The 15,494-nt window shown below is 45.8% G+C and overlaps 1 protein-coding gene across 1 annotated transcript in view; it reads left to right on the forward strand.

The window, feature by feature from the left end:
• The window catches only part of LOC135536232 (voltage-dependent T-type calcium channel subunit alpha-1H-like), a 106,214-nt gene that overhangs the window by 9,436 nt on the left and 81,284 nt on the right, over positions 1 to 15,494 (forward strand). Inside the window, 2 exon segments of the mRNA XM_064962598.1 lie at positions 9,239 to 9,551; positions 11,862 to 11,954. Of these exon segments, the coding sequence (XP_064818670.1) occupies positions 9,239 to 9,551; positions 11,862 to 11,954 (406 nt within the window).

A 15,494-nucleotide genomic window follows, 5' to 3' on the forward strand; every position in this document is an offset into this window, starting at 1 on the left:
GTTCATTGACTATAACTGCCTTGGAAGTGAGGGATCTAACATTAAGTACCCCTATTTTGAGATGTGAGATATCACGATCTCTTTCAATAATCTAGTGAGATTTCTAAGACGAACACAACCACGTTTAGTTTTGCCTGCCCTAGATCGAGGCACAGACACGGGTCTCAATGGGGATAGCTGAGCTGACTACACTGACTGTGCTAGTGGCAGACTCCACTAAGCTGACAGGCTGGCTAACAGCCTGCTGCCTGGCCTGATCCCTGTCTCATTGTGGAGCTAGAGGAGTTAGAGCCCTGTCTATGTCGGTAGATAAGATGAGAGCACCCCTCCAGCTAGGATGGAGTCCGTCACTCCTCAGCAGGTCAGGCTTGGTCCTGTTTGTGGGTGAGTCCCAGAAATTACAATTATCTACAAATTCTATCTTTTTTTGGGAGCGGTAGAAAACCGTTTTCAACCAGCGATTGAGTTGAGCGAGTAGTGCTCATCACTCCCCCTAACAGGGAGGGCACTCCCTCAGCCAGCGTCATCTTCAGATTAACCTTTACGTCGGAAGCCCCCCCCCTGGTAAATAGTGTGAGATTGCTGGATGAATCTTTACAGGTCTAATATTACGGGTAATGGAGTCGCCAATGACTACGGTTTTTCAATGTGTCAATGCCAATGCTGACGGTGGGAGGCCTCACACACACAAACATGTATAACACACGCAATCAATTATCTGTTGATGTTTCAGCCAGAACGGATTTCTGTTGTTGTTTAAGTGACACACACACACACACACACACACACACACACACACACACACACACACACACACACACACACACACACACACACACACACACACACACACACACATTTTACCTTGGTCAAACACGCACCAAGTGAAATCGGCTGAAGTCAAAAGGGCAGAGGTCAGAGGTCAGGGGTTATAGCTGTGTTTGAAGTCAACATCACTTGGTTCACACAGATATCTGATTAGATAGATTAGATTAGGTCTGATAGACCGTATTCAGAACAAACAGACACTCTGTTGATTGATTTAGAGGTCAGGGGTGAGAGGTCATGGGTTATAGCTGTGGTCCCACTGAAGGCTTTGTCTCTAATTGACTGCCATGATGTCCATCAATATTCACATTAATATGTATTAGACTGGACAGAAGGCCTTTAATGCCCCTGAGGGCTGTACTAAAGACATTAGACTGGAGACAAGGCCTTTAATGCCCCTGAGGGCTGGACTAAAGACATTAGACTGGACAGAAGGCCTTTAATGCCCCTGAGGGCTGGACTAAAGACATTAGACTGGAGACAAGGCCTTTAATGCCCCTGAGGGCTGGACTAAAGACATTAGACTGGAGACAAGGCCTTTAATGCCCCTGAGGGCTGGACTAAAGACATTAGACTGGAGACAAGGCCTTTAATGCTCCTGGGGGCTGGACTAAAGACATTAGACTGGACAGAAGGCCTTTAATGCCCCTGAGGGCTGGACTAAAGACATTAGACTGGAGACAAGGCCTTTAATGCCCCTGGGGGCTGGACTAAAGACATTAGACTGGAGACAAGGCCTTTAATGCTCCTGGGGGCTGGACTAAAGACATTAGACTGGACAGAAGGCCTTTAATGCCCCTGAGGGCTGGACTAAAGACATTAGACTGGAGACAAGGCCTTTAATGCCCCTGAGGGCTGGACTAAAGACATTAGACTGGACAGAAGGCCTTTAATGCCCCTGAGGGCTGGACTAAAGACATTAGACTGGACAGAAGGCCTTTAATGCCCCTGAGGGCTGGACTAAAGACATTAGACTGGACAGAAGGCCTTTAATGCCCCTGGGGGCTGGACTAAAGACATTAGACTGGAGACAAGGCCTTTAATGCCCCTGAGGGCTGGACTAAAGACATTAGACTGGACAGAAGGCCGTTAATGCCCCTGAGGGCTGGACTAAAGACATTAGACTGGAGAGAAGGCCTTTAATGCCCCTGAGGGCTGGACTAAAGACATTAGACTGGAGAGAAGGCCTTTAATGCCCCTGAGGGCTGGACTAAAGACATTAGACTGGACAGAAGGCCTTTAATGCCCCTGAGGGCTGGACTAAAGACATTAGACTGGAGACAAGGCCTTTAATGCCCCTGAGGGCTGGACTAAAGACATTAGACTGGTGAGAAGGCCTTTAATGCTCCTGGGGGCTGGACTAAAGACATTAGACTGGACAGAAGGCCTTTAATGCTCCTGGTGGCTGGACTAAAGACATTAGACTGGAGACAAGGCCTTTAATGCCCCTGAGGGCTGGACTAAAGACATTAGACTGGAGACAAGGCCTTTAATGCTCCTGGGGGCTGGACTAAAGACATTAGACTGGACAGAAGGCCTTTAATGCCCCTGAGGGCTGGACTAAAGACATTAGACTGGAGACAAGGCCTTTAATGCTCCTGAGGGCTGGACTAAAGACATTAGACTGGAGACAAGGCCTTTAATGCCCCTGAGGGCTGGACTAAAGACATTAGACTGGAGACAAGGCCTTTAATTCTCCTGAGGGCTGGACTAAAGACATTAGACTGGAGACAAGGCCTTTAATGCCCCTGAGGGCTGGACTAAAGACATTAGACTGGACAGAAGGCCTTTAATGCCCCTGAGGGCTGGACTAAAGACATTAGACTGGACAGAAGGCCTTTAATGCCCCTGAGGGCTGGACTAAAGACATTAGACTGGACAGAAGGCCTTTAATGCCACTGAGGGCTGGACTAAAGACATTAGACTGGTGAGAAGGCCTTTAATGCCCCTGAGGGCTGGACTAAAGACATTAGACTGGACAGAAGGCCTTTAATGCCCCTGAGGGCTGGACTAAAGACATTAGACTGGACAGAAGGCCTTTAATGCCCCTGAGGGCTGGACTAAAGACATTAGACTGGACAGAAGGCCTTTAATGCCCCTGAGGGCTGGACTATAGACATTAGACTGGACAGAAGGCCTTTAATGCTCCTGGGGGCTGGACTAACGACATTAGACTGGAGACAAGGCCTTTAATGCCCCTGAGGGCTGGACTAAAGACATTAGACTGGACAGAAGGCCTTTAATGCCCCTGAGGGCTGGACTAAAGACATGAGGGTAGACTAAAGACAGACTAGAGGTTCAGGAGGGTAGACTAAAGACAGACTAGAGGTTCAGGAGGGTAGACTAAAGACAGACTAGAGGTTCAGGAGGGTAGACTAAAGACAGACTAGAGGTTCAGGAGGGTAGACTAGAGACAGACTAGAGGTTCAGGAGGGTAGACTAGAGACAGACGAGAGGTTCAGGAGGGTAGACTAAAGATAGACTAGAGGTTCAGGAGGGTAGACTAAAGACAGACTAGAGGTTCAGGAGGGTAGACTAAAGACAGACTAGAGGTTCAGGAGGGTAGACTAAAGACAGACTAGAGGTTCAGGAGGGTAGACTAAAGATAGATTAGAGGTTCAGGAGGGTAGACTAGAGACATTAGACTAGAGATAATGAGCAGCATAAGTTCTGGAGGTTGGAGCTTTTCCTTCCTGGTTCCTTCTGGGTTCAGATCTCTTCTCTGAACACGTATGGACCCAGAGTTTAATCTCATCTCTGAACACGTATGGACCCAGAGTTTAATCTCTTCTCTGAACACGTATGGACCCAGAGTTTAATCTCTTCTCTGAACACGTATGGACCCAGAGTTGAATCTCTTCTCTGAACACGTATGGACCCAGAGTTTAATCTCTTCTCTTAACACGTATGGACCCAGAGTATAATCTCTTCTCTGAACACGTATGGACCCAGAGTTTAATCTCTTCTCTTAACACGTATGGACCCAGAGTTTAATCTCTTCTCTTAACACGTATGGACCCAGAGTTTAATCTCTTCTCTTAACACGTATGGACCCAGAGTTTAATCTCTTCTCTTAACACGTATGGACCCAGAGTTTAATCTCTTCTCTTAACACGTATGGACCCAGAGTTTAATCTCTTCTCTTAACACGTATGGACCCAGAGTTTAATCTCTTCTCTTAACACGTATGGACCCAGAGTTTAATCTCTTCTCTTAACACGTATGGACCCAGAGTTTAATCTCTTCTCTTAACACGTATGGACCCAGAGTTTAATCTCTTCTCTGAACACGTATGGACCCAGAGTTTAATCTCTTCTCTTAACACGTATGGACCCAGAGTTGAATCTCTTCTCTGAACACGTATGGACCCAGAGTTTAATCTCTTCTCTTAACACGTATGGACCCAGAGTTGAATCTCTTCTCTTAACACGTATGGACCCAGAGTTTAATCTCTTCTCTTAACACGTATGGACCCAGAGTTTAATCTCTTCTCTTAACACGTATGGACCCAGAGTTTAATCTCTTCTCTGAACACGTATGGACCCAGAGTTTAATCTCTTCTCTTAACACGTATGGACCCAGAGTTTAATCTCTTCTCTGAACACGTATGGACCCAGAGTTGAATCTCATCTCTGAACACGTATGGACCCAGAGTTTAATCTCTTCTCTGAACACGTATGGACCCAGAGTTGAATCTCTTCTCTTAACACGTATGGACCCAGAGTTTAATCTCTTCTCTGAACACGTATGGACCCAGAGTTTAATCTCTTCTCTTAACACGTATGGACCCAGAGTTTAATCTCTTCTCTTAACACGTATCGACCCAGAGTTTAATCTCTTCTCTTAACACGTATGGACCCAGAGTTTAATCTCATCTCTTAACGCGTATCGACCCAGAGTTTAATCTCTTCTCTTAACACGTATGGACCCAGAGTTTAATCTCTTCTCTTAACACGTATGGACCCAGAGTATAATCTCTTCTCTTAACACGTATGGACCCAGAGTTTAATCTCTTCTCTTAACACGTATGGACCCAGAGTTTAATCTCTTCTCTTAACACGTATGGACCCAGAGTTTAATCTCATCTCTTAACACGTATCGACCCAGAGTTTAATCTCTTCTCTTAACACGTATGGACCCAGAGTTTAATCTCATCTCTTAACACGTATCGACCCAGAGTTTAATCTCTTCTCTTAACACGTATGGACCCAGAGTTTAATCTCATCTCTTAACACGTATGGACCCAGAGTTTAATGTCTTCTCTTAACACGTATGGACCCAGAGTTTAATCTCATCTCTTAACACGTATCGACCCAGAGTTTAATCTCTTCTCTTAACACGTATGGTCCCAGAGTTTAATCTCATCTCTTCTCTTAACACGTATGGACCCAGAGTTTAATCTCTTCTCTTAACACGTATGGACCCAGAGTTTAATCTCATCTCTTAACACGTATGGACCCAGAGTTTAATCTCTTCTCTTAACACGTATGGTCCCAGAGTTTAATCTCATCTCTTAACACGTATGGACCCAGAGTTTAATCTCTTCTCTTAACACGTATGGACCCAGAGTTTAATCTCATCTCTTAACACGTATGGACCCAGAGTTTAATCCCATCTCTTAACACGTATGGACCCAGAGTTTAATTGAGCTTCTGACAAATTACTCAAGATTTTAGTTCTGGGTTAACCGAGATTAGGAGGCCTGTAATCTCTCTTGGACATATTTTCGGTGGACAGATGAAACTTCGAAAATCTGTCAAGACTCTGTCAAGAATTTTGTGATTACGAGCAGCAGTAGGTTCTGGTTTAGGGGTTTTAATCATTGACTATTGTGATTGTGAGCAGCAGTAGGTTCTGGTTTAGGGTTTTAATCATTGACTATTGTGATTGTGAGCAGCAGTAGGTTCTGGTTTAGGGGTTTTAATCATTGACTATTGTGATTGTGAGCAGCAGTAGGTTCTGGTTAGGGTTTTTAAACATTGATTATTGTGATTGTGAGCAGCAGTAGGTTCTAGTTTAGGGGTTTTAATCATTGACTATTGTGATTGTGAGCAGCAGTAGGTTTTGGTTTAAGGTTTTTATCAGTGATTATTTGGATGAAGGCGGTGCTTAAACTGCTGCAGTGATTTTCAGGCCCGTGTGCGGATGATAAACTATTTTCTTCTTGGCCTCTTGATCATCACAGGTGTAATTAGTGGAAGGGAGGGGTTTGGCCATGACCATCACAGGTGTAATTAGTAGAAGGGAGGGGTTTGGCCATGACCATCACAGGTGTAATTAGTAGAAGGGAGGGGTTTGGCCATGACCATCACAGGTGTAATTAGTGGAAGGGAGGGGTTTGGCCATGACCATCACAGGTGTAATTAGTGGAAGGGAGGGGTTTGGCCTCTTGATCATCACAGGTGTAATTAGTGGAAGGGAGGGGTTTGGCCATGACCATCACAGGTGTAATTAGTAGAAGGGAGGGGTTTGGCCATGACCATCACAGGTGTAATTAGTGGAAGGGAGGGGTTTGGCCATGACCATCACAGGTGTAATTAGTGGAAGGGAGGGGTTTGGCCTCTTGATCATCACAGGTGTAATTAGTGGAAGGGAGGGGTTTGGCCATGATCATCACAGGTGTAATTAGTGGAAGGGAGGGGTTTGGCCATGACCATCACATGTGTAATTAGTGGAAGGGAGGGGTTTGGCCATGACCATCACAGGTGTAATTAGTGGAAGGGAGGGGTTTGGCCATGACCATCACAGGTGTAATTAGTGGAAGGGAGGGGTTTGGCCATGACCATCACAGGTGTAATTAGTGGAAGGGAGGGGTTTGGCCTCTTGATCATCACAGGTGTAATTAGTAGAAGGGAGGGGTTTGGCCATGACCATCACAGGTGTAATTAGTAGAAGGGAGGGGTTTGGCCATGACCATCACAGGTGTAATTAGTGGAAGGGAGGGGTTTGGCCATGACCATCACAGGTGTAATTAGTGGAAGGGAGGGGTTTGGCCATGACCATCACAGGTGTAATTAGTAGAAGGGAGGGGTTTGGCCATGACCATCACAGGTGTAATTAGTGGAAGGGAGGGGTTTGGCCATGACCATCACAGGTGTAATTAGTGGAAGGGAGGGGTTTGGCCTCTTGATCATCACAGGTGTAATTAGTGGAAGGGAGGGGTTTGGCCATGATCATCACAGGTGTAATTAGTGGAAGGGAGGGGTTTGGCCATGACCATCACATGTGTAATTAGTGGAAGGGAGGGGTTTGGCCATGACCATCACAGGTGTAATTAGTGGAAGGGAGGGGTTTGGCCATGACCATCACAGGTGTAATTAGTGGAAGGGAGGGGTTTGGCCATGACCATCACAGGTGTAATTAGTGGAAGGGAGGGGTTTGGCCTCTTGATCATCACAGGTGTAATTAGTAGAAGGGAGGGGTTTGGCCATGACCATCACAGGTGTAATTAGTAGAAGGGAGGGGTTTGGCCATGACCATCACAGGTGTAATTAGTGGAAGGGAGGGGTTTGGCCATGACCATCACAGGTGTAATTAGTGGAAGGGAGGGGTTTGGCCTCTTGATCATCACAGGTGTAATTAGTGGAAGGGAGGGGTTTGGCTATGATCATCACAGGTGTAATTAGTAGAAGGGAGGGGTTTGGCCATGACCATCACAGGTGTAATTAGTAGAAGGGAGGGGTTTGGCCATGACCATCACAGGTGTAATTAGTGGAAGGGAGGGGTTTGGCCATGACCATCACAGGTGTAATTAGTGGAAGGGAGGGGTTTGGCCTCTTGATCATCACAGGTGTAATTAGTGGAAGGGAGGGGTTTGGCCATGATCATCACAGGTGTAATTAGTGGAAGGGAGGGGTTTGGCCATGACCATCACATGTGTAATTAGTGGAAGGGAGGGGTTTGGCCATGACCATCACAGGTGTAATTAGTGGAAGGGAGGGGTTTGGCCATGACCATCACAGGTGTAATTAGTGGAAGGGAGGGGTTTGGCCATGACCATCACAGGTGTAATTAGTGGAAGGGAGGGGTTTGGCCATGACCATCACAGGTGTAATTAGTGGAAGGGAGGGGTTTGGCCATGACCATCACAGGTGTAATTAGTGGAAGGGAGGGGTTTGGCCATGACCATCACAGGTGTAATTAGTGGAAGGGAGGGGTTTGGCCATGACCATCACAGGTGTAATTAGTGGAAGGGAGGGGTTTGGCCATGACCATCACAGGTGTAATTAGTAGAAGGGAGGGGTTTGGCCATGACCATCACAGGTGTAATTAGTGGAAGGGAGGGGTTTGGCCATGACCATCACAGGTGTAATTAGTGGAAGGGAGGGGTTTGGCCATGATCATCACAGGTGTAATTAGTGGAAGGGAGGGGTTTGGCCATGATCATCACAGGTGTAATTAGTGGAAGGGAGGGGGTTTGGCCATGACCATCACAGGTGTAATTAGTGGAAGGGAGGGGTTTGGCCATGATCATCACAGGTGTAATTAGTGGAAGGGAGGGGTTTGGCCATGATCATCACAGGTGTAATTAGTGGAAGGGAGGGGTTTGGCCATGATCATCACAGGTGTAATTAGTGGAAGGGAGGGGTTTGGCCATGATCATCACAGGTGTAATTAGTGGAAGGGAGGGGTTTGGCCATGACCATCACAGGTGTAATTAGTGGAAGGGAGGGGTTTGTTCATGATCATCACAGGTGTAATTAGTGGAAGGGAGGGGTTTGGCCTTGATCATCACAGGTGTAATTAGTGGAAGGGAGGGGTTTGGCCATGATCATCACAGGTGTAATTAGTGGAAGGGAGGGGTTTGGCCATGATCATCACAGGTGTAATTAGTGGAAGGGAGGGGTTTGGCCATGATCATCACAGGTGTAATTAGTGGAAGGGAGGGGTTTGGCCATGATCATCACAGGTGTAATTAGTGGAAGGGAGGGGTTTGGCCATGATCATCACAGGTGTAATTAGTGGAAGGGAGGGGTTTGTTCATGATCATCACGGGTGTAATTAGTGGAAGGGAGGGGTTTGGCCTTGATCATCACAGGTGTAATTAGTGGAAGGGAGGGGTTTGGCCATGATCATCACAGGTGTAATTAGTGGAAGGGAGGGGTTTGGCCTTGATCATCACAGGTGTAATTAGTGGAAGGGAGGGGTTATCACAAGTAGGTAAATCACAATTGTTAACGTCTTTACCTCCAGAAGTAAAACAGGAAAGTACAAACTTTCGTGAGACAATTTTACTTCTGGGATCAGGCCTGCAACTTTCCTTTGTTCAGACTACAAGATATTCTCACAAAGTAATCTGTAACTCCCCCCCTCTCTCTCTTTCTCTCTCTCCTCTCTCTCTCCTCTCTCTCTCCTCCCTACCTCCATCCCTGCTTCTCCCTTTCTCTCCCTCTCCTCTCTCTCTCTCCAGGATTTACAACGTCTCCTTCCTGACTGTGTACTATCGTCCCGAGGAGACGGAGGACATCCCTTTTATCTGCTCAACCAATCGGGAGAACGGAATGCTGCGGTGTTCCGACGTTCCGCGCCGCCGAGTGGACGGGTCCTGGTGCATGCTGGGGGCAGAAGGGGTAGGGGAGGGGCCTGGGGCAGATGAACCAATAGGAGGCGGGTGTGTGAACTGGTACCAGTATTATAATGTCTGTCGGGCTGGGGAGCGAAACCCTCATAAAGGAGCCATCAACTTTGACAACATCGGATACGCCTGGATTGCTATCTTTCAGGTAGGAGATGTTATTGATGACTGACTGACTGACTGACTGACTGACTGACTGACTGAAAAATGAATGAATAAATCAGGTAGGAACGACAAATTAATGTGTGGCTGGGTTGGTTGAATAATGATGAATAATAATCATAAATATTAATTCAGAACTAATTCTGTCACAGCTCAAACAGAGAGACAACAGAGAAACATCCTAGACAGAGAGATAGATATCTATCACAGATCACCACATGTCTCCCAAACAGAGAAACATCCCATATAGAGAGATATCTGTCACAGCCCAAACAGAGAAACATCCCAGATAGAGAGATATCTGTCACAGTCCAGACAGAGAAACATCCTAGATAGAGAGATATCTGTCACAGCCCAAACAGAGAAACATCCCAGATAGAGAGATATCTGTCACAGCCCAACCAGAGAAACATCCCAGATAGAGAGATATCTGTCACAGCCCAAACAGAGAAACATCCCAGATAGAGAGATATCTGTCACAGTCCAGACAGAGAAACATCCCAGATAGAGAGATATCTGTCACAGTCCAGACAGAGAAACATCCCAGATAGAGAGATATCTGTCACAGTCCAGACAGAGAAACATCCCAGATAGAGAGATATCTGTCACAGTCCAGACAGAGAAACATCCCAGATAGAGAGATATCTGTCACAGCCCAAACAGAGAAACATCCCAGATAGAGAGATATCTGTCACAGCCCAACCAGAGAAACATCCCAGATAGAGAGATATCTGTCACAGCCCAACCAGAGAAACATCCCAGATAGAGAGATATCTGTCACAGTCCAGACAGAGAAACATCCCAGATAGAGAGATATCTGTCACAGTCCAGACAGAGAAACATCCCAGATAGAGAGATATCTGTCACAGCCCAAACAGAGAAACATCCTAGATAGAGAGATATCTGTCACAGCCCAAACAGAGAAACATCCCAGATAGAGAGATATCTGTCACAGCCCAACCAGAGAAACATCCCAGATAGAGAGATATCTGTCACAGTCCATACAGAGAAACATCCCAGATAGAGAGATATCTGTCACAGTCCAAACAGAGAAACATCCCAGATAGAGAGATATCTGTCACAGTCGAGACAGAGAAACATCCCAGATAGAGAGATATCTGTCACAGTCCAGACAGAGAAACATCCAGATAGAGAGATATCTGTCACAGCCCAAACAGAGAAACATCCTAGATAGAGAGATATCTGTCACAGTCCAGACAGAGAAACATCCCAGATAGAGAGATATCTGTCACAGTCGAGACAGAGAAACATCCCAGATAGAGAGATATCTGTCACAGTCCAGACAGAGAAACATCCAGATAGAGAGATATCTGTCACAGCCCAAACAGAGAAACATCCTAGATAGAGAGATATCTGTCACAGTCCAGACAGAGAAACATCCCAGATAGAGAGATATCTGTCACAGTCGAGACAGAGAAACATCCTAGATAGAGAGATATCTGTCACAGTCCAGACAGAGAAACATCCAGATAGAGAGATATCTGTCACAGCCCAACCAGAGAAACATCCCAGATAGAGAGATATCTGTAACCAAGTTGTGTAAAGAACATCCATAATTCTTGGCAGGAATCTCTGGAGAGTCTCTGGCATTTCCTCTCTTGACAAACTACCGGACACACAACGCACGCACGCACGCGCACACACACACACACACACACACACACACACACACACACACACACACACACACACACACACACACACACACACACACACACACACACACACACACACACACACACACACACACACGCTCTCGCTCTCGCTCTCTCTCTGAAACACTAGTCTGTGTGTGTTTTTCCAGCCTGCTGTCTGTCCGTTCAGTATCATGTTTAAACCATGCCTTTCTTGTTAGCTATAATCTATACTGGTCTGATGTCCTTCAGTTGGACTGACCTACATAAATAATTCTGTCTCTGTCAGATTGGGACTGTTCTGTTAGGTAGGCCCTACTACGTCATCAACCAATGTGTGATTGTGAACTATCTTTGGGTGATCGCTGGTTTATAAATATTTATGTGTGATGTTGTTTTCTCTCCCTATATTTCTCTATCTATCTCTCCCTCCCCCCCGCTCTCTCTCACTATATATCTCCCTCTCTCTCTCTCTCTCTCTCTCTCTCTCTCTCTCTCTCTGTCTCACTCTCTCTCTAGGTGATAACTCTGGAAGGCTGGGTGGACATCGTGTACTATGTAATGGACCTCTCTCTCTCTCTCTCTCTCTCACTCTCACCCTCTCTCTCTCTCTCTCTCTCTCTCTCTCTCTCTCTCTCTAGGTGATAACTCTGGAAGGCTGGGTGGACATCATGTACTATGTAATGGATGCTCACTCCTTCTACAACTTCATCTACTTTATATTCCTCATCATCGTGAGTATCTTTATCAGACCACTACAACTAGATTATCATGACTTTACCACTACAACTAGGATTCAACTCCAGACAAACCAACTACATTATGGGGACTTTATCAGACCACTACAACTAGGATTCAACTCCAGACAAACCAACTACATTATGGGGACTTTATCAGACCACTACAACTAGGATTCAACTCCAGACAAACCAACTACATTATGGGGACTTTATCAGACCACTACAACTAGGATTCAACTCCAGACAAACCAACTAGATTATCAGACCACTACAACTTGGATTCAACTCCAGACAAACCAACTAGATTATCATGACAATGTATCTGTATTTATAAATAGCATTGTATCAAACGCTGTATCTGTATTTAAATAGCATTGTATTCATTCATCAAACTCATGTTGATTAGGTACGTCCACACCAAACTCATGTTGATTAGGTACATCCACACCAAACTCATGTTGATTAGGTACATCCACACCAAACTCATGTTGATTAGGTACGTCCACAGCAAACTCATGTTGATTAGGTACATCCACACCAAACTCATGTTTATTAGGTACGTCCACAGCAAACTCATGTTGATTAGGTACGTCCACACCAAACTCATGTTTATTAGGTACATCCACACCAAACTCATGTTTATTAGGTACGTCCACAGCAAACTCATGTTGATTAGGTACGTCCACAGCAAACTCATGTTGATTAGGTACATCCACACCAAACTCATGTTGATTAGGTACATCCACACCAAACTCATGTTGATTAGGTACGTCCACAGCAAACTCATGTTGATTAGGTACATCCACACCAAACTCGTGTTTATTAGGTACGTCCACAGCAAACTCATGTTGATTAGGTACGTCCACACCAAACTCATGTTGATTAGGTACATCCACACCAAACTCATGTTGATTAGGTACGTCCACAGCAAACTCATGTTGATTAGGTACATCCACACCAAACTCATGTTGATTAGGTACGTCCACACCAAACTCATGTTTATTAGGTACGTCCACACCAAACTCATGTTTATTAGGTACGTCCACACCAAACTCATGTTTATTAGGTACGTCCCCACCAAACGTCCACACCAAACTCATGTTGATTAGGTTCGTCCACACCAAACTCATGTTTATTAGGTACGTCCACACCAAACTCATGTTGATTAGGTACGTCCACACCAAACTCATGTTTATTAGGTACGTCCACACCAAACTCATGTTGATTAGGTACGTCCACACCAAACTTATGTTTATTAGGTACGTCCACACCAAACTCATGTTGATTAGGTACGTCCACACCAAACTTATGTTTATTAGGTACGTCCACACCAAACTCATGTTGATTAGGTACGTCCACACCAAACTTATGTTTATTAGGTACGTCCACACCAAACTCATGTTTATTAGGTACGTCCACACCAAACTCATGTTGATTAGGTACGTCCACACCAAACTTATGTTTATTAGGTACGTCCACACCAAACTCATGTTGATTAGGTACGTCCACACCAAACTTATGTTTATTAGGTACGTCCACAACAAACTCATGTTGATTAGGTACGTCCACAACAAACTCATGTTGATTAGGTTCGTCCCCACCAAACTCATGTTTATTAGGTTCGTCCCCACCAAAGTCATGTTTATTAGGTTCGTCCCCACCAAACTCATGTTGATTAGGTTCGTCCCCACCAAACTCATGTTTATTAGGTTCGTCCCCACCAAAGTCATGTTTATTAGGTTCGTCCCCACCAAACTCATGTTGATTAGGTTCGTCCTGTAGCGTGGACACCCACGTGGGTATATCCCAAGACAGTCGTGAAGAGGGCACAACAAAACCTTTTCCCACTCACTTCATCCTTCAATGGGAATATGCTCCTAAAAGCCAATGAGGAGATGGGAGAGGCGGAACTTGCAGCGCGTCAAGCTTCACAAACAGGACCAAGTTCTATTTTAACACCTGGCTACTCAGACGCTCGTTGAGCATTTTGGATGCAATCATTCAATAACATGTATGTGTACATTTATGTTGCAATGTTCGCGCACGTAATGCGAGCGGTGTGGGCAGCATGTTAGGATTGGTAACACGCTGATTGGTCAGCATGTTAGGGTTGGTAACACGCTGATTGGTCAGCATGTTAGGGTTGGTAACAGGCTGATTGGTCAGCATGTTAGGGTTGGTAACAGGCTGATTGGTCAGCATGTTAGGGTTGGTAACAGGCTGATTGGTCAGCATGTTAGGGTTGGTAACAAGCTGATTGGTCAGCATGTTAGGGTTGGTAACAGGCTGATTGGTCAGCATGTTAGGGTTGGTACCAGGCTGATTGGTCAGCATGTTAGGGTTGGTAACACGCTGATTGGTCAGCATGTTAGGGTTGGTACCAGGCTGATTGGTCAGCATGTTAGGGTTGGTAACAGGCTGATTGGTCAGCATGTTAGGGTTGGTAACAGGCTGATTGGTCAGCATGTTAGGGTTGGTAACAGGCTGATTGGTCAGCATGTTAGGGTTGGTAACGGGCTGATTGGTCAGCATGTTAGGGTTGGTAACAGGCTGATTGGTTGATTGGTCAGCATGTTAGGGTTGGTAACACGCTGATTGGTCAGCATGTTAGGGTTGGTACCAGGCTGATTGGTCAGCATGTTAGGGTTGGTAACACGCTGATTGGTCAGCATGTTAGGGTTGGTAACAGGCTGATTGGTTGATTGGTCAGCATGTTAGGGTTGGTAACAGGCTGATTGGTCAGCATGTTAGGGTTGGTAACAGGCTGATTGGTCAGCATGTTAGGGTTGGTAACAGGCTGATTGGTCAGCATGTTAGGGTTGGTAACAGGCTGATTGGTCGGCATGTTAGGGTTGGTAACAGGCTGATTGGTCAGCATGTTAGGGTTGGTAACACGCTGATTGGTCAGCATGTTAGGGTTGGTAACAGGCTGATTGGTCAGCATGTTAGGGTTGGTAACAGGCTGATTGGTCAGCATGTTAGGGTTGGTAACAGGCTGATTGGTCAGCATGTTAGGGTTGGTAACAGCTGATTGGTCAGCATGTTAGGGTTGGTAACAGGCTGATTGGTCAGCATGTTAGGGTTGGTAACAGGCTGATTGGTCAGCATGTTAGGGTTGGTAACAGGCTGATTGGTCAGCATGTTAGGGTTGGTAACAGGTTGATTGGTCAGCATGTTAGGGTTGGTAACAGGCTGATTGGTCAGCATGTTAGGGTTGGTAACAGGTTGATTGGTCAGCATGTTAGGGTTGGTACCAGGCTGATTGGTCAGCATGTTAGGATTGGTAACAGGCTGATTGGTCAGCATGTTAGGGTTGGTAACAGGCTGATTGGTCAGCATGTTAGGGTTGGTAACAGGCTGATTGGTCAGCATGTTAGGGTTGGTAACAGGTTGATTGGTCAGCATGTTAGGGTTGGTAACAGGCTGATTGGTCAGCATGTTAGGGTTGGTAACAGGCTGATTGGTCAGCATGTTAGGGTTGGTAACAGGCTGATTGGTCAGCATGTTAGGGTTGGTACCAGGCTGATTGGTCAG

The sequence above is a fragment of the Oncorhynchus masou genome, unplaced genomic scaffold (genome assembly GCF_036934945.1).
Source record: "Oncorhynchus masou masou isolate Uvic2021 unplaced genomic scaffold, UVic_Omas_1.1 unplaced_scaffold_580, whole genome shotgun sequence".
NCBI lineage: Eukaryota > Metazoa > Chordata > Actinopteri > Salmoniformes > Salmonidae > Oncorhynchus > Oncorhynchus masou.